This window comes from Gymnoscopelus microlampas, assembly GCF_963454915.1.
Source record: "Gymnoscopelus microlampas genome assembly, chromosome: 4".
NCBI classification, from domain to species: Eukaryota; Metazoa; Chordata; class Actinopteri; order Myctophiformes; family Myctophidae; genus Gymnoscopelus; species Gymnoscopelus microlampas.
In genome coordinates, this window is record NC_139941.1 from 30,139,128 (window position 1) to 30,157,918 (window position 18,791).

Consider the following 18,791-nt stretch of genomic DNA (forward strand, 5'->3'; position numbering starts at 1 on the left):
TCTTATTGTGGTCTCGTCGGCGCTTGGAGACTACTATTCACATGTGTCCCCCAGCTCTGTCTCTGACTATACGCGCTGGGTTCAGGACCACAATGTTTCCAAATGTTTCACAAGTGCTTCCTTCATGACCTATCAGGGATCCCAGCACTCTGGAACGCCCTATCCCGTATCAGGTCAAGTGCGGTCACTGTGGTTTAAAGAGGTTGCCGTGGAAGTGGCCAGAAAATGAACTGGGACATGTCAGAATAGATAACTGACTGGTTCAGATCAGGGGCTCTTAAAATACAGGTCAGGAGTTAAAACCGGCCACAGGTTTACTTGTTGTGGGTCTCCACATGACAAGAGTACATGGACTTTTTTAATATGCCTGGGTCATAGGATGAAACTTACAGTAATGTACTTTTTTTAGTCCCAAGTGGAAAAGGTTTAAGAACCCTTGGATTCAATAGTTTACAAAGCTAACCCAAACCGCAAAGAGACGCACGCTAGCCGAGTATAGCAAGACTCCTACTGCTTTGGACTCAACAGTTTGAAATCTTTTATATTGAATTCCTACTGCTTTAACTGGACAAACGTTTACTTTACTCATACAAGTACAATAATTTTATGCCCTATATATGGCCTTTTCGGGCTATAGAATAATCCCATGTCAGGATTTCTCCCACTATATCCATGATTCTGTTGCATTTGTTTTGATAGATAAGGTGCAAAATAATGCTCTCAGGCTAAGCCAAAACACCACATTGTGATGGAAACCATACATTGTATTATTACAACTTTATTTCAGACAACAGCCGTTAGAAGGATGTGTTGCATTCATAGGTCAGCTGTCTGACAGTAAAGAGTTCAATGGGAACATGTTAAGTGCTTGGTTCAGCATGGCTAAGCAAAAAGCTATCGATCAAATTCTACCTTCATGTTGCTATGTGTCTGGAAATGGGATAATGGGTAGCTTATGCCAGAGGTTCTCAAACATTTTCATGTAAAGGATATGTATAATGCCGTAGAGTCCCATTTGAAAATGCTTCGTGCCAGGCACCCCCATAAGAGAAGATTTTTCAACATTTGTCAAGATCTTTCAACATTTTTCAAAAATAGCTGATCTACAAGCTCATAACGCATCGCGTTGTGAGCTTGTATATCGGATATTTTTTAATAGCCAAACAATTTAACAGGGCTCATATTATTCAACTGTTCCTCATTTTGCTGGGGACCCCCTGGAATGCCCCCCCACCCAAACAAATGATTTCAATTTACATTTTGTAACATTTTTTTAAACGTTCACCTATGATGACATGCCCAAAATAGGGATGCCAGGTTAGTTAAGTCAGTAGTTAAGTAGTTTAGAATATTTTATTAGGCAAAAAAAGTAAACAGCACAATTACATTTATAATACTTTGTCGAAAAGGTCCGTCCAAAAAAGTCTGTGCGGTCTTGTTTCCATTGGGGTCCTTGGTATTCAATTCATAGACATATATAGTAGCAACCAAACAGTTAAGTTACCTCATCCCTGGTTTACATTCTGTGCAGATACTCGAGGTGGTGCACCTCTTGCAGTTCTCAGGACATCTCCTGCACATGTTGGAATCTGGAAGACGGAAGGTCAGTCAGTCATACACAGTGACTAATACGAACCAGAAGTCTGGTCACATTCAAAATGAAGGAGTGGATGAAGGGAGTAGGGGAAAAGCAGAACAGCGAGGGTAAAGGTGAAGAGGGAGGGTGAGAGGGCCGATGTGTGGCGGAGGAGGTGAACAGGAGGCAGGGGAGGGAACGGGGCTGAACAGAAAATGTCATGAGGCTGAGGTGGTCAGAGATGTATTATACTGCAGAAGAGACAGCAGAAGCCGATAGGGCAGACAGCAGTGCAGAGTATATGAACATTTCAAAGGGTAGACTATATGCCATGATACACCTTTGAGGCATTGCACATGGGCAAAAAGTCCCCCTTCCCCGACCCCAAAGAAAAAAAGTAAAACACGAACGAAATGACAAAAGTCATATTCTACCAGGTGCTGTGTGTGTGTGTGTGTGTGTGTGTGTGTGTGTGTGTGTGTGTGTGTGTGTGTGTGTGTGTGTGTGTGTGTGTGTGTGTGAGATTGTTTTCATAGACCTGATTACTTGTTTTTGGGATTGCTTGTTTCTCGCCAAACCTGGCAACATTGAACCTGCGATGCTAAACGCTAATAATGTTTTTTATATAAGTGGTGGCAACATTTTTAGACAGCACACGGGTCTTCCCAACAATAGCGAAGATTGAAGTCAATGTGAACATGGCCAAATAATAACTTAATAGCAGATCTACATGCTAGCAAAGTGTTGCACGCTTTGTGAGCTTGTAGATCGGCTATTTTCAAAAAGATCTTGAAAAGAAAAAGTTAAATAATATATATATATACTTATATTCTGTCATTCATTATACGTATATTATAATGAATTGATTACTGCAACAAATTAATGATACAGCACTATTATTACAACTTGTGCAACTATTATTTCAACTTAACCACAACAACAATATCATTATGTGCATGCAAATATGCACTGAAGGGTAGAGCAGATCACTCACTCCAGACCGTTCTTTGCGATTCGGGGCGACCGTGTTTAGGGGCGAGGCAGAACGGCGCTGATCGCTCACCACAGACCGTTGCGATCAGGGGCGACCGTGTTTAGGGGCGAGAGATAGTGAAACAGAGTTGTGGCTCGTACAGATTTTCGGTGCCTCAACACGTATGCTCGTCTGTTAAGAGGTGTAAAGTAACTAAGTACATGTACTCCAGTACTGTACAATGATTGTGAGCTTGTAGATCGGCTGTTTTCAGAGTATTTCAGTATGCGCGTGTGTGAGTACTCTGTGTCAAGGTGATTGAAACCGACGGCATAGCCGTTTCAGTCATTCAGTCCAACTTGACTGTAGCAGCCTTTTCATATGTTTCCTGTGTCCTCATCTTGCGCTAATGCACGCAACTGTTGCGCCAGGTTGTATTGTTGTTGTTTTGCATAAAAGCGTGCATCTGTTGTCCGTCAACAACACAGCCAGGCTCTCTCCCCAACTCCCTTTCGCGTCTCTACTGGGTTGGGTGCCTCGGAGGCGAAAGGAAAACGCCGTTCGCGTGCTCAAACATGTTCATGGACCACCAGATTAATATGTATTTGTCCACAGCCCCCCCCCCCCATCTATTTTGTGCCAGGGAACCCCCTTCCCTGCGGGGACGGGCGATGTGAAGACGGCAAAAATGTTCTGTCTGTCTGCCTACAACACAGAGGAGGTGTAAAGTAACTAAGTACATTTACTCAAGTACTGTATAAGCGCGCATCAGTTGTCCGTCAACAACACAGTCGATGAAATAGGAGAACGCTGTTCGCGTAAAGTAAGTAAGTACATTGACTCAAGTACTTTTCTTAAATGTTATCCTATATATTACTCTGTGTCACGGTGATTGGAACCGACAGCAGGCGTATGTAGTACTAGGCATAGAGGCGAGAGGCGTGTCTAGTCCCATAGCTTGGGAGGACGAGGCCACCCGTTCAGAGTATGGGAAAATATCCCCATTGGTTTAAAGGACAGCCAATGAGGCAAATCTGTCGAATGCAAATCTGTAATCTGTCGAATGCAAATCTGTCGAATGATGACTAGTAAGTCTGCCTCTTCTTAGACTCAGGCGCTCTTCAAGCACCTGGTAAAGAATTAAATAGTGAAAATAGTAAGCTTTCACCTTTTGAGCTTGTGGATCGGATGTCTTCACTAGTTATCATACGACAAAGCATATAGGGCTTCATTTGTTAAATCTACATGGATAGCAGTTTTACTTCTCGTAGACTGTCACAGAACACACTAAGCAACATTCCCTAAAAATGGTTTCCACGAATCATGACATATGTTGTGTCAGCAAAATCGGATCGTGTTTCTACGAATTAGGGGGAAGGAGGGAGGCTAAAGCCTAGTTCAGACCAAAGATTTGTGACGAGATTAAACTGATGCAACATTATTCATATTGCCTCCTAGAACAGTGTCACAAGCCAAAAATAAAATACAAGCTCACAACGCGTTGCATCCGTGACGCGTTGTGAGCTTGTATTTTAGCTTATATGAGCTTATATGTCTGCCATTTTTGGTGTGTGACAGCATCGTACAACAGAGCCCGTTCTTGGGTATTTTTACTTCCCAGAATCTGCAAATACAGGATGCTTTCCACAAAGATATAGAAGGATCACGCTCAACAAACAAGGTTAATTTCTGTATTTCTTTCCACAGAAAATGGAGATATTTCTTTTCAATTCAAATGAATTTATTTACAGTGAGGAACTTTGTGTAGAAAGTATTACAGATGTTATGGTTAAAATGGTCAGTAATGTCAGTCATTACGGTCTATGATAAAACCAGAGCCCATTGATGTTGGAAACAAATGTTATCATTATTTCCAAAAATCGTTTACTTGGCAAAGAGTACAGAGGATTGTTAATATGGCTGGCATTAAAGTCTGCAACCCACCATGCTCCAAGAAGAACCCATCCGCACAGCTGGCAACGCAGGTGTTGGAACCCTCGCTGAGGTGGTACCCCACCCTACAGGTGGTGCACTGGTCGCTGCGGCTACCAACACATGTCTCACATGACGACCAACACTTCTTGCAGCGCTTCCTGTCGTCACGGAAAAACCCACTGGGACACTCAGGTACACACATCCTAGAAAAGAGAGAGGTACAGTAAGAAGGAGAGAACATGTGGAATGGAAGCGTGTGTGTGATAGTTGGACGGTGATGGCGAGGGAAAAAAGGAGGTTGACATTTTGTATGCTAGTAGTTCATATGGACTTGTTGAACAGGGGAAACATCTGAGTAATAAGGGTCCATCCATTTTTACACTCTCAGGGGCAAATTCGCAAAAGGATTGCACAGCTTTAATGGCTGTTAATCTGCTCAAATGAAGCAAAAAGAAAGAAACAGTGTAAACTTAAAGGGTTGTCCACACCAGGAATGCTAACTATAAAGCTCATTATAATGATAGATGATGTGAGCATCCACACTGATGAATGATAACATTTTGCTTGAATGTGACATGTACATTGGGATGGATATTGATTGGATATCAGTGTTCCTATTATTAATCAAATCGCTGTGAAAGTGATTCCAATGACATCATTCCCCACTGTTGTTGTCGTTATATTTGTAGTGTGGACTCCACCAACCGGGAACAAGTTTTAAAATGATATATTTATAGTTATTGTTAGAGTTATTATTTGATGGAATACTTTATTGACATCTTTAAAAGTACAAAGTACAATAATTAAGAATGCCAAAATGGATAAAATCACAGAAAAGCCATAGACTGCGGTCCAGTGTTCTTGCTATGGAAGGCCCTTAATTCTCAAAGCACCAGTAAAAAAGGTGAAATGCACCCTTAACTGCACGATACCATTTGCACATGTTTAAATGGAGGTATACATTTGGACCCTTTTATATTCAAATGGGCCTCATTGCAGAAAAAAAAGAAGTCTAATTCAAAAACACCAGTGAAAGTTATTAGCGTCTTCAGAGAGTTGGTGGTAACTGAAGCATATGTATACGGTCTGTCACGCCCAGACTTTCTAGTGATCATGGCAGCAGTTATTATAACCAGACTACGGCATCATGCTCATGAGCAGATATTTAAACCCTCTACTACAGGTGTGTCAAACTAATTTGAGGTCATGGGCCGATTGGCCAAAATGCGACTTTGACACATTACTTTTTGTCTATACATGGTGCATTCTTATGGGTAAGATCCTTAGGCTAGGGATTTCAAGTCTAGGGCTAAACAGGAATGTTTACACTAGTATATAGTATTTTATTTCTAGTTCATACATTGTCCTGTGTACAGCAGCTTTCAGCCTGCAGGGTCCAAGCATCTAACGGCCATTCAACGTGCCTACGGTGCACGCTGTGCGTTCTATGATGAAACGAGTGTGCAACCAGTGGACTTAATTGTGGCAAGGTAAGACGTGTAATATACTTTTACAAACAAAACATCAAAATGCCTTCGGTTGAGTGCATTGGCTCTAATAAAACTACATGTTTTTCTTTGTACACTGGGCATTTTCAGGCTTTTGTTAAGCTTACTTAATGCCTTGGCACCACAACTCCTCAGCAGTGTTGGGAAGTAACTAAAGTAATATGTAACTTAAAGTAATATTATTACCTTTTCCCAGTAACTAGTAACGTAACTAATTACTTTCACGTTTTGAGTAATAATATTACCTTTACTTTTTTTCAAAAAGTAACTTATTACTTTTTTTCACGAGCCTCGTGGTACTCTGGGTTTGAGTGTGTTTATTTGATCCTGTGTTGTTTTTGGTCCATTGATATAATGGTAGACTGGTTGGGATCGATTTGCTATGCAGGTGATCCGGTCTAGAGCGGATACGGAAACGTTGTGCACTTGTCTGTGTGAATTATTATCAGCTGCGGAAGGGCGGGCCGCCCTTAAACCGGAACAAACAGTGTTGCCATGTGTCTGCTTATTATAAGCGACTTGTTAACCGATGAAGATGCGGCGTAAGCTTGTAGGTCGGCTATTTTCTCTATATATATAATATAGGTCACTGACTGTTTGACGTCTGTTTTCTGTCTGACGCAGATTGTGTCTCATGATGAGTCATTATCTGTTTGAGCCCAGGTGTTTGAATTTGAATATTTTATTAGGCAGAAAATACATTAAATACATTTAAAATACTTGTTTCCATTGAGGTCCTTAGTATTCAATTCATAGTCGTCAAACGGTTTTCATTTAGTCTGTAAGTTATGAATTCATACACTGTAAAAGTCTTAGTGTTAATATAATTCAAATGAGTGTACAATGAGGATTTTACAATGTAGGCTGCAGAAAAGAGAAAAAAAACAACTACTAATGTTGAAAATGCAAAGTCAGACTTTTGGGGAGAAAGGATACAAATTACTGGGGGCGAGAAAAAAAAAGTAACTAAAGTAATAAGTAACTAGGTACTTTTGGCAGGGAGTAATAAGTAAAGTAACTACATTACTTTTTAAACAAGTAATATGTAATAAGTAACATATTACTATGTTTTAGTAACTATCCCAACACTGCTCCTCAGTGACCGTCAAAGATGCATCGGCACTCAGCACACAAATAAATAGTGCAGCGTAAAGCCACCATTTAGTTATACTTTGCCACATAGATAATTGCAATCAGATGCAAAACGAGGGCAAATTGCACTCAGCTGCAAAATGTTATGGGTGTGTTTGTGCTGCCATATCATTATCGCAATATCTTTTGTGAATTAGACTTTAAGACGGGGCAGATAGCGGGTGCAAGTGATGTGCAATACAAGTTACTATCAGTGGCCGGAATCCCTAAAGAGTTAAATGAAAGCACTGGATTTTTGCAGTGTATGCTTGTGCTTACAGTAAGAGGAGGGAGAGAAAGTGTGCGTGCCTGTAATTGTCTGTCTTATATGGGGAACAGGTGTCACATCTGTTGGATAACTTCACAGCCCTGCACTCATTAACACTTTTTCACACATTACAATGTTCCCACATATGGCACGCATGCAGCACATTAAGTCTACTTAGTTGCACACTGGTGGCAAGCACCGAAAAGAGCAGATCTACAACGCGTTGCGAGCTTGTAGATCGGCTATTTTCAATGTGCGACACCCACGTACAACAAAGTATAACTCGGGCTTAAGTGCACACAATCTTGTATTATGACATTTTCACCCTCATCTCACACTGGACTCTATGTGGGTGAGCGCGCACACACACACACACACACGCACACGCACGCACGCACGCACGCACGAACGCACGCACGCACGCACGCACGCACGACTCCCACTCCTTCCAGTTAGTCAAGGCCATCAAAGACATAAGGAGGGATGTAATTACCTGAACATTAAACAGCACTTCTGCTTCTCTAGTCCCACCCCTCCCAGCGTCATTCATCAATTGCTCCCAATGGAAGTGTTAAAGTGCAGTGCATCTCTAAAGTGGACTAATGATAAGGCAGTGCCTGAGTTTCCCAGCTTGCCTGCATGCACCTGCACAGCTTGTCTTTTATTAGACCCACAACACAAAGGCAATTACAAAGGACTTTGATCCATGAACAAACACTGTGACACACACACACACACACACACACACACACACACACACACACACACACACACACACACACACACACACACACACACACAGGATCTATTCTCCATCACCTTGATATGTCCAGTGGTGGAAAAAGTACTCAAATGTTTTACTCAAGTAAAAGTATCAATACTGCAATGTAGAAGTACTCTGTTACGAGTAAATGTCCGGATTTACATTTTTACTTGAGTAACAGTCCAAAAGTATTGGTATCAAAATGTACTTAAAGTACAAAAAGTAAAAGTACTAAAATAAAAATATTTTCAAATAGCCTAGGTATAAAATAGGGCTAAAGTGGTTATTGTGTGTTTTATAATGTAACATTTATATCTGCAAAGTAATTAGTAACTAAAGTTTTCAAATAATTTTAAGACTTAACACTGATATTCAGCAACATAAGGAGAACACCCAGAAAATCTAGAATGTTTGGAGAATAAAAAAATATTCTCATGTTTGTGGAAAATACAATGTGCCCCGTTATCCTCAAAAAAAGAGGACTACAATTTCATGCTCAAAGAGTTGAGAACATTTGAATCTGACCTGGTATTGTTCTTGAACTTGAGGAAATAATGGAGGCAGTTGATGCAGTGATGGGGTCCAGGACCCTCACAGCCATTTTCATTGCACTCCGAGTCGCATGGGCCTAGAGAGACAGAGATGATGAATCAACACAGGTAAAAGTTTTATAATCAACTAAATATGAGTTATGTAGACAAACGCTAAAGAAAAACAAAACAAAACAAAAAAAAAAACCTGTCACCAAGCTGTGTCTATTACACTATGGAAAACACACAGATGCCAGATCCATAGACAACCAGGTGCTACAAGCAAATAGCTTTTGGCGGGCAGCACCTGTTTGTCTGGCCTCAATTCCTTACCATTGTATTCCTCTGTGAACTCCTCGTCAGTGGGTGCCACCAGGTCTGTGGAGCGGGGCTTGTCACTACGTAGGGGCGTAGAGTATGGATGCACAGACGTACCATAAAGCACCAGTGACCACTCCTTCAGCTTACCTTTACACAAAAAAGGCATTAGGAAAAACAACCTAGATTAGTAGCTAGTGGTGCAACAGTAAATGGGAAAAAACGGTAATCATTTTTATCGACTACAAAAAAGTAATCCATAATAGATTTTAATAAAAAAATAAAAAAAACGATTTTAACGTTTTATTTTTTTTCCTTTCAAATGTATTTAGAAATAGCAGCAATAGCAGATCTACAAGGTCATGACACGTCACAATGTGACATGTCGTGAGCTATTTTGTGCGAACTAATACAAAGTTATTGAATAGGGCTTAAGTGGTTAATCAGACTAATCGATTTAGTCTATTGTATAGGCTAAGAAAGTAATCGATAGTTGCAGCCCTATTAATAGCTATATTACATACCAGGTACTTTTTGGCTACGGAGCTGAGATGGTGAGTCATGGATCTCTAGGATCCAGTCTCCAGCAGCCTTTTCTCCCCAGCAGTGGGTGGTCATGAACTCCCAGTTCTTAAAGCCCTCCATGGAATGGTCAAACAACCTAGACAAAAGAACACACACACGCCAAATGAACACATGCCCACGCAAAGTATGCCATTGAAAGCTGTTACAAACAATCAAAACCAAGAAAGCACGCGCAATTAATGTCAGTAACCCGGTTGCAGATACAGAAAGTTGCAACAGGATTTTGTTCATTTAAGTCTAGGCATTTCTTTACATCACACACTCCATATCCACTTTTTATTGATATGATCAATGTAACATCCACAAAAACAGATAAATAATCTTGGACATTAAAATTGAAGAAAAGACCATAATGTCTGGAGAAAAAACAAAACATGAATTGTTCGCTGTAAAATGTATTTAGGTCTAATTAATTCATGTTAATTTCAAATCAAGCCACTAATCACCACTGCAGTGTGTATTTAGACAGTACATTAACTCATTCAGTACAACAGTTTCATAATATTGCTGCTGTCGGGCAGGAACCTTGTATCGCCATATTTAAACGTTTTTTTTTTGGTAAATTAATACCCTACTTCGTCGTACAAGAGTATCACACAAAAGTAGCGCAAATAGCTGATGTTTAGAACCTTATTGAAAGTGAAAGTGGTTAAGTGTGTCTTAATATAAATATGTAACCAATGAAAAGGTATTAACAAGAGTTTGTGACTAAATAACTACATGGGATTCATTGGAACACAGGTTTTTTTTCCACAAAAGTGACGGTTTTGGACAAACAAGTGATGATAATATAATATATAATATAATATAGATAGCACAAGGAGATCAGGGCTCATGATGAGTCTTACCTGTTGGCAAGTAGCTGAGACTTGGTCCCTGAGGGGGAAGTGAGGTTGATTGACAGGTCCCCTCGACGGGGGTGTGTGATGGTAATGCGTACGACCACATGCTCCAGGTAGATCACGTGGTGGTTGGAGTTGTCAGTGCAGCCCGTTGCCTTGTACACAGTGCGCACTACATGCTCCGGGCGGATAGTTCTGAAACATAAAGATACCAACCAATCAGTTGGCAAACATTATTAAACTGCTAAATCCACAGTGTTACTTTTCAGGATTTTACAGTGTACAGACTTTGGGGTTTGTCTAAACAAATACAAATCAACCCTTAACCACTTGAGCCCTAGGAAACGTTTGACAAAAACACTAGCTCAACGTTGTGAGCTTGTAGATCAGCTATTTTTGACGAAGAGGTTTTGTGTAGATGGGGGGGGGAAAGAGCAGACCAAGTACAGAGGCAACTCATGTCCAGTTTAGAGGGTTTACGTATAAAACCCTTAGTAATACGTTAATATTATAACCTTCTATGAGGTTGGGCGGTTGGTGATTAAGGGACACTTTTTAGAGCAGGTCCATAGACAATGAACAATTTCTGTGTTTCAAAGTATTCTGGACTTAGAACATTTCAAATGTATAAATAAGCAAAACATTTATGCACTGTGGTAAGAAGGTTTATTCTAAGCCGTGATGAAAGAAAGCATCATCCAAGCGAATATTAGTGCCACTGCCATTCATATATTTCATTTTTCAGAACATTTAAAGGAACTTTGTGAGCTTTGGAGAGTTTCAAGTTATTCAACTATTCTTCAAAATATTCTATAGAGCACAAAAACATCAGCATGATAACATTGTGACAACGTCAGTATACAATGGGGGAATGTCGACATGCACAAAACTGTTCATCTGAACTCTATTCAGATGTTTGGTTCAGTAGAAACTCTGACAAGAATGAGCCTGATAACAAGAACAGTGTTATTTGTTCTGTCTGCTATACATAAACTAACAGCAGCACATGGTCCAATAGCCAATACAAATATCGGTTGTATGACATATGAATAACAGACTAAAACAGCTGTGGTATGATGTCATACATGAGCCATAGAATAACCAAACAAAACACCAATGGTCTGGTCCAGTACATGAAGCAGTGAATGTCATCGTGCCAGAATTGGGCTTAGGAGAATAGAAGAGTCATAAGTTATTATTCTACAGCAGTACAACGTGAGGCTAGCCAGTGCCTGGGCCAAATCAACATGTCTACAACACTGGATCAGAGACAGGTTCTGTTGCTGGAAACTATAACCTAGCTGGCAGAAATGCACAAAAGAATCACTGTGATTTAATTTCTCTGTCTCTGTGACGGTAATGACTTGCCTTGTTTAGTCTTGTATTGGAAACCAGGAAATTGGAATCACTGTTGTCAGGGTGGCATTGATATTTTAACCTCTTAAACCCAACAGTATATCGTTTGTTGTACGTCAAGTAGCGACAATAGCCGATCTACAAGCTCACAACTAGTCACGTTGCACTTGCAACACGTTTTGAGCTTGAAAGATGTTAACAAACCCAGAATAGGGACGCTAGGGTTCATGGGGTTAAAAAGGACTTAACTGATACAACACAGATGTAAATTAATATAATCCAATAAATCTACAATGAAAAAAAGAGGTTCATTTTGTTCTTCTGAAGATAAAACATTTCATGGAATGTATTGCTTAAACTTGGCTCAAGGATTAAATCTGAAAATATAATAACGAGGGTCCTTTGACAACTGAAACTTGTTACTTGCCATAAAAATCATTGACAGGTCTCTCTACACCCAAAAAAAAGAGGTTGGAAAAAATCTATATATACACTCGAAATATTTTGCAGGATTTTATTGTTATATTGTTTTTCATGCATATGACCATTTTCCTCATAGATCTAGTTTAATGTGCCAACTTTTAACCAAGTTGAAATGATGTAATCATTTTCCTGATGATCCATCAGTGAAATATGCCAGTAATATCGTTAACCACTTACAGTATACCCTATATACTTAGTTGACCAGGTCCCCCAGGGGTTTATCCTTGGTCCCCTCATGTTTTTCCTCTACACCAAATATCTTCTCCAAAAATCGCAACGCATAGCAACGCATTGTGAGCTAGTAGATCTGTTATTTTCGCCAAAATGTTCACCCGAGAAATGTGGCTAAAGTCCAATAATGAGTGTTAATACAATTTCTCTCTATAAACGTAGCTGTTAGGCTTCTTGCATGCCTTTTATTTTTCTTCTGACAGCAATGTCATAGAAGGTTAAATCCCTGTTGAGATCTCTTTTTCCAAGGAAGAGCAGGCTAAGGAAGCCATGAGCACATCGAATTACAGACAAAGCAATCCAAAAGGACTCCCTCTCCTTGTCCTTGCTCCAGGCTGGCCTGAATCCATCTCATCTCCCAACAGTAGTCGATTACTGATTGGAAGGCTGACAGTGATGAGGAGAGCTGGGGACGACAATGGCTGACTTCATGGCATTGGCACCTCTACACAACAACCACAACAACGTCCAGAAGTAGCAACGCCAGAGCAGTATCGAACACTTAACCCCTATATACTGTACTGTGTCGACCGGGGTCACCTCCTTCTTTCCCTCTACACCAAATGTCTTGATAGAAAATAGCCCATCTACACGCTCACAACGTGCCGCAATGCATTGTGAGCTTGTAGATTGGCTATTTTCACTAGTATCACCAGGATTTAAGTGGTAGACACAACACTGGTGTTACCGAATACACGTTTACTGTGCAGTCTTTTCAGTTCAAGCATTGCAACAAGAAGTTTGTTTCCAGTTGAAGTCCAAAAATGCTAGAGGGGGCTAGCAAAGTCTTTTGTTTACCACTGAGTTCCCTTGTTTTCCTTAACATTAATTTAACCAGATTAGCCCTCATGAGATCTCCTTTTCTTCTTCAAACCACTCAGTCCATCTCCTCTCTTAGCGGTAGTTGATTACTGGCTCAAGAACCAATAGCAAATGTAAATATTTAATATTAAATCATTGAAAACAGAGAAACAGGCCATGGTGATATTTTACTCTTGCATAAGCCATGGAACGAAAAGAGAGAAAAAAAACTAAAAACAAATGCCTCTTCCAAAAGTAGTCTATTACTGATTGGATGGATGACAGCAGTAATGGTTGGGGAGAACAGGGCTGACATCACACCTCTGGCTTCTCAACAACAACACAGATATCGAAACCATACGCATAGAACTGACCAGAGCAGATGCAGGGCCAATTAGGACATGTCTGATCGCACACAGATCAGCCAGTTTTCCCCGCGTGTGCTCCAAGGGGAGTGAAGCGAACGATTGCAGACAGACATTACCGAACGCCCTCTGAGGGGCCAGCCAGAGGGTGTGTGGGAATGCGGCAAATCTGCGGCGGCTGTGGTTATGTAGCAAGCTAAAGGTGCAATAACACAAGGACACAGACATACGCACATGTACTGTAGGTTCTCATATGCACACAGACACGTGACACATGCACAAGTCTGATCTACAAAAACAAATTTAATTGCCGATCTACCAGCATCACAACGCATCGCAATGTGATGTGTAGTGAACCTGTAGATCTGCCATTTGAAAAATAATATGAATAGTAACATTTCCCAAATCTTTCGCCTATAATGACATGCCCTAAATAGGGACGGCAGGTTAAGTGGTTAATCAAGGGCAGACCAAAACCTTTACGGCTCAATAAAATGTCTTTGTCTGTCACTGGCAACCTCATGCACTTAGATACATGTACTCTACCACAGGCTCAATGTCAGAACAATTCACAGACCAAACCCTTAGGATAATTCATACTTTGAGGATAGGGATGTTTTGTTTTCCAGCTTGTTTTGGGCAGATTAACATGGCCTTTTTGCAGCGTGAACTTGTTTACCGTCTTCTTTTTAACAAACAGTATTGTTTACAGTGGCCACTTTATAACCACCACCGTGTGTGTGTGTGTGTGTGTGTGTGTGTGTGTGTGTGTGTGTGTGTGTGTGTGTGTGTGTGTGTGTGTGTGTGTGTGTGTGTGTGTGTCAATGGTACAGTAGTAATGTGGCTGGTAGTAATGTGGCTGGTAGTAATGTGGCGGTTATAAAGGTCTAAGTAAGAAAAGTACTACCCCCCCTCTCCAAAGTGCATGTGCGCACACAGACACACATACACAAAGTAACTGTAAGTGAGTCAGGTAGAGGTACGGTGCTGTATCATTCTGTGTGTGTGTGTGCTTGTGTGTGTGTCCATGTTTGTGCGTGCGTGCACCATGTGTGCATATGCGTGCATGCGTGTGTCTACCTGATCTGTCGGTCTGCACTCTCCACACAAACGTGCTGGCCAGGAACTTGCTTCCATTGCTCTGCCTCCTTCACCATTGCCTCGGCATCCATCAGGCCAAAGCCATACAGGTGGCTGACTATTAAACACAGAGCTGTCAGTCAAAAAGCCCCCCAGTGCTTTCCTCTGGAGTGCCGCCAACATTGGTAAAGATTTTTCAGCATAGTGAAGAAATTGTTCAGGACTTCTCTCTTGCCACATATTCAAGAACTGTTTGCAGTGATTGCAGCATATCAGAAATCCCCAAGGGGACAGGGTATTTCTTACCACGTAACCGAATAAGGAGCCCTTGATAAGACTTTCAGTTTTTATTTGTAGTCATCAATGCATCAGTCTAAATGTGCACAATGGGAACATAAACATGTATCCCCAAATTGCTTATTAAACTCCAAAAGTACTCCCAGTGTGCAAAGTCGTAACTTCCCAGAGTTAATGTGTGTAAAGCAGAAAGGGCAGATGAGAAAGGGCACATTTTATTAACACAGCCTTCACAAAAAGGCTGCAGAATCAGTTTTTCATTAAGAAACTGAAACTTCAGCGAAAGGGTTTCTACAGTAACTTGTCTGTATAGCTAATCAAATATGGATTCTTTAAATACTTCCGTCCACATTTTAGCTCCAATATGCTTTTGCCTGCGATCCCTGCCTGTGTTATGTTGCCCCCTCCCAGACACACCACACACTCCTAAATTCCTCACCACTTGGAAAGTCACTGGGCCTGCTGCCTGGCTGACCCCCAGCTCGCGCTCGCTCTCTCTCTCTCTCCCTCTTCTCTCTCTCTCTCTCTCTCTCTCTCTCCTCTCTCTCTCTCTCTTCTCTCTCTCTCTCTCTCTCTCTCTCTCTCTCTCTCTCTCTCTCTCTCTCTCTCTCTCTCTCTCTCTCTCTCTCTCTCTCTCTCTCTCTCTCTCTCTCTCTCTCTCTCTCTCTCTCTCTCTCTCTCTCTCTCTCTCTCTCTCTCTCTCTCTCTCTCTCTCTCTCTCTCTCTCTCTCAAACATGCACGCACGAGCACACACATACACACAGTTATAATCTCTCAAGACAGATTCTGCTAACAGCAGAATCTGTCAGCACCATTGCCCTAAACATGTAGTGTTGTTGTTAGTAGGAATAAACACAGAAGCACCCGGGAGAAAGTGTACTAAGAAAGGGGAGGAGCCAAACCGTGTTCCTGTTTCTACACAAAAAAAGGAGGTGGTGCCCCTAGAGGCAAAAACAAAAGGAGGAAAAAATCAAATCTTTTTTTTTTTTTACCAAATGGGCTCCCAGATTGTGAAAAAAAGAACATCACATAGCTGGCAGCAAGTAATGAGCTAGTTTATGTAGATTGTGTGATCTAGACAGAAACATGGAGATATGAGTAAGGAGGATTGAGCAAACCAAAGTGTAGGGACTGTGGTAAAAAGACTATATACACAGCAGAATCTTGAGTGTCAAATCAAGTCAAATAACACTTACCATTGTAACCAGCCGCATTGGTCTTCCAGTCAGGGGCGTTGAGATGTCCTGCTCTTGAGGTCTTCACGATAATATGTTGCACATCTCTCCATGACAGCAGAGGACTAGTGGAAGTGAAAACAGACATTATAATATTCAGTCAGAGGAGTAACCAATTAAAAATAACAAAAAGTAAAATGTATGGTGCCAACAACTTTTACATAATAATTTGGATATTCACACAATGAGGTGATTGGAAGGGGGTGAAAGAAATGGAAGGCAGATGATGAGATGACATTTTAAAAGATAAATTACGAAATCAATGTACTATAGATGGATGATCAGTGAGACAGAAAATCACAGACAGGAATAGAAGGGTCACAGAGATGCCTACCAACCTCTCTCACTCCCTACCTCCCACCTACCCTCCCTCCATCCATCCATCCATCCATGCATGCCCACTTTGTCTCAGATCTCACGTGAGATCCATTACAAGATGGCAGCCATGTGTCTCAACCCCTTTGATGTCCAAACGCTACATTAAAAAGGAAAAACCAGGAAGAAGTGGGTCACCAAGTTTCCTGGGAATCCCTTCTATCTCATATGCCAACCAGATGCTCAGTTCCCTCCCCTTGTGCCGCTGCCTCGCCCTCCTAGAGGACCGAATTCCACGGTCTGAATTGAAATTCTGAGGCAGCAGAGTGTTTCTGTGTAGCTTGTAACTTTAATGTGAGTACACCATTGCAGCTGTTTTAGCATTAAAACTTTACGTCCCACAGCAGGATTTGACAATTTGTTAAAGGTTATTTTCAGGCCTGATTGCGTGGTATACTACACTGAGGAGAATAACAGGACTGATTATCTCGAGCAGCGAGATGGGGGGCACAGCAAAGAATCTGATTTGAACACTCAAACAGCCACCAGGATGATGGGCCATCAAAGGAGGTTCTTCCTTGGCTTCCTCCACTCCCGTATTTCATGAGCGAGGATAACATCTGACAGCAGTTAAGCTAACAGTGGACTATCAAACTATCACAGCACTAAGAGCTTGAATAAGAGCTCATCTTTTCACATTAAGCTGTCTATCAGTCCTTGACTTTTGACAGAACATAGTCAAAGGGATCAACAAACTGCCAATTATGCCTCGCTAGAAATGACTTAGGGTCTGAGGGTGCCTTTGAAAATTGCATTCCTCTGATGCCAGATATATTACAGCCATTCACTTTGACTTAAACAGGTTGCTACACATAATTCGTTACTGCACGTCTCTCCATAACCCTTCTCGTCCCCACCGATTTACTCAGAGACAGAAATAAAAGGTCAAAATAATTAAAATATTGTTATAGTATTACAAAATAGATGTGGAGAAGTGCTATGAAAAGCCAGAATAATTAATGATCAGATCAATATTAAATAGGCTTAGCTTTCCCCCTGTAATTATGGTTCCATAAATGTTTCATGGTCATTAATTAAAAGTGGCTTTGGCATCATTATCTAGGCCACAACAGACTCCCTATAAACAAGCCAATGCTAATTAATGGAGCAGCTCATATGGTAAAAAACCATAGTCAAACATATCTCAACATCTCATATAGGTTTTTCTGTGCTACTCCCAAGTGTGACTCTGGATGAAATGCATTCAAGATAGGAGGAGATGGGGAAAGAGGGAGAAGGAGGAAAAATTAAGAGGAAAGAAGGGAAAAGATGCTGCACAGTAAAATCCTGAGTGTTCATTTAAACACTGAGGATTTTACTGTGTGGGCCCAAGATGTTTAGTCAGAGTGACTTGTCAGACTAGCTTCATTCAAAGACTGTCAGCTTTTAGCTCATGAATAGAATGTTATAACCAATATTCTAATTCCCTACCATTTCTGTTTTTGTCACCAAAATGCTCCCTGGAGATTAGGTTCTTAGGCCGGATTATCACAATGAATTTATTGTTTATCCCTTCTTATTTCATTATTTACACTATCACTGACCTTCCCAGTTCTACACTTCAAGGAGGAAGGGAAAATAAACAAAGAAAAAAATCTTAAACTCTAAAGCCTAATTTATGCAACGTCGCACAATCATATCTACAAGATGAGAGATGAATAACAGATTTTCACCCAGTCGTACAATTACATAATTATGAATTACACCTAAACCTGACATTAAACCCAAGTGTATAAGTCTAATTCACAAATAACTCTCCACTCATCAACATCTGATCAGTTAATGTCTAATTAGCCCAGAATTAAGACCTTGGGACAGCACTCTTAAGTATAGTTAGCTAGAAAGATAAGTCTCCTTGGAGCACAGGTCTCCACCAGGCAAGGTAGTAGACGTCAATCTTAGCCAATCAGGATGTAATATGAAAAATCGGCTTGATGACATGATAGAGATAATGTGTACCGATTTGCATGATGTTTGGCCAAAGTCTGTATGACAAAAAAAAAGAAATCGGCCTGCTGATGGCGCTATAATAGGCTATAAAATGGTGGCATTTCTTCCTCAGCCTAATGGGAATGTGCGTGCAAAGTTTCATGGTAATCGGATTCTGCGTTCACGATTTGAGGCATTTTGTTAAAAAC

General features: G+C 40.9%; 1 protein-coding gene across 2 annotated transcripts in view; it reads right to left on the minus strand.

The window, feature by feature from the left end:
- The window catches only part of pcsk5b (proprotein convertase subtilisin/kexin type 5b), a 67,771-nt gene that overhangs the window by 10,228 nt on the left and 38,752 nt on the right, over positions 1 to 18,791 (minus strand). For both annotated transcript variants that reach the window (XM_084055005.1, XM_084055004.1), the window contains exons 10-17: positions 16,240 to 16,343; positions 14,746 to 14,863; positions 10,436 to 10,624; positions 9,527 to 9,663; positions 9,018 to 9,152; positions 8,680 to 8,782; positions 4,494 to 4,687; positions 1,505 to 1,589 (exon numbers count right to left, since the gene is read on the minus strand). In XM_084055005.1, coding sequence (XP_083911131.1) covers positions 1,505 to 1,589; positions 4,494 to 4,687; positions 8,680 to 8,782; positions 9,018 to 9,152; positions 9,527 to 9,663; positions 10,436 to 10,624; positions 14,746 to 14,863; positions 16,240 to 16,343 — 1,065 coding nt within the window. The remainder of the gene's footprint in view (positions 1 to 1,504; positions 1,590 to 4,493; positions 4,688 to 8,679; positions 8,783 to 9,017; positions 9,153 to 9,526; positions 9,664 to 10,435; positions 10,625 to 14,745; positions 14,864 to 16,239; positions 16,344 to 18,791) is intronic.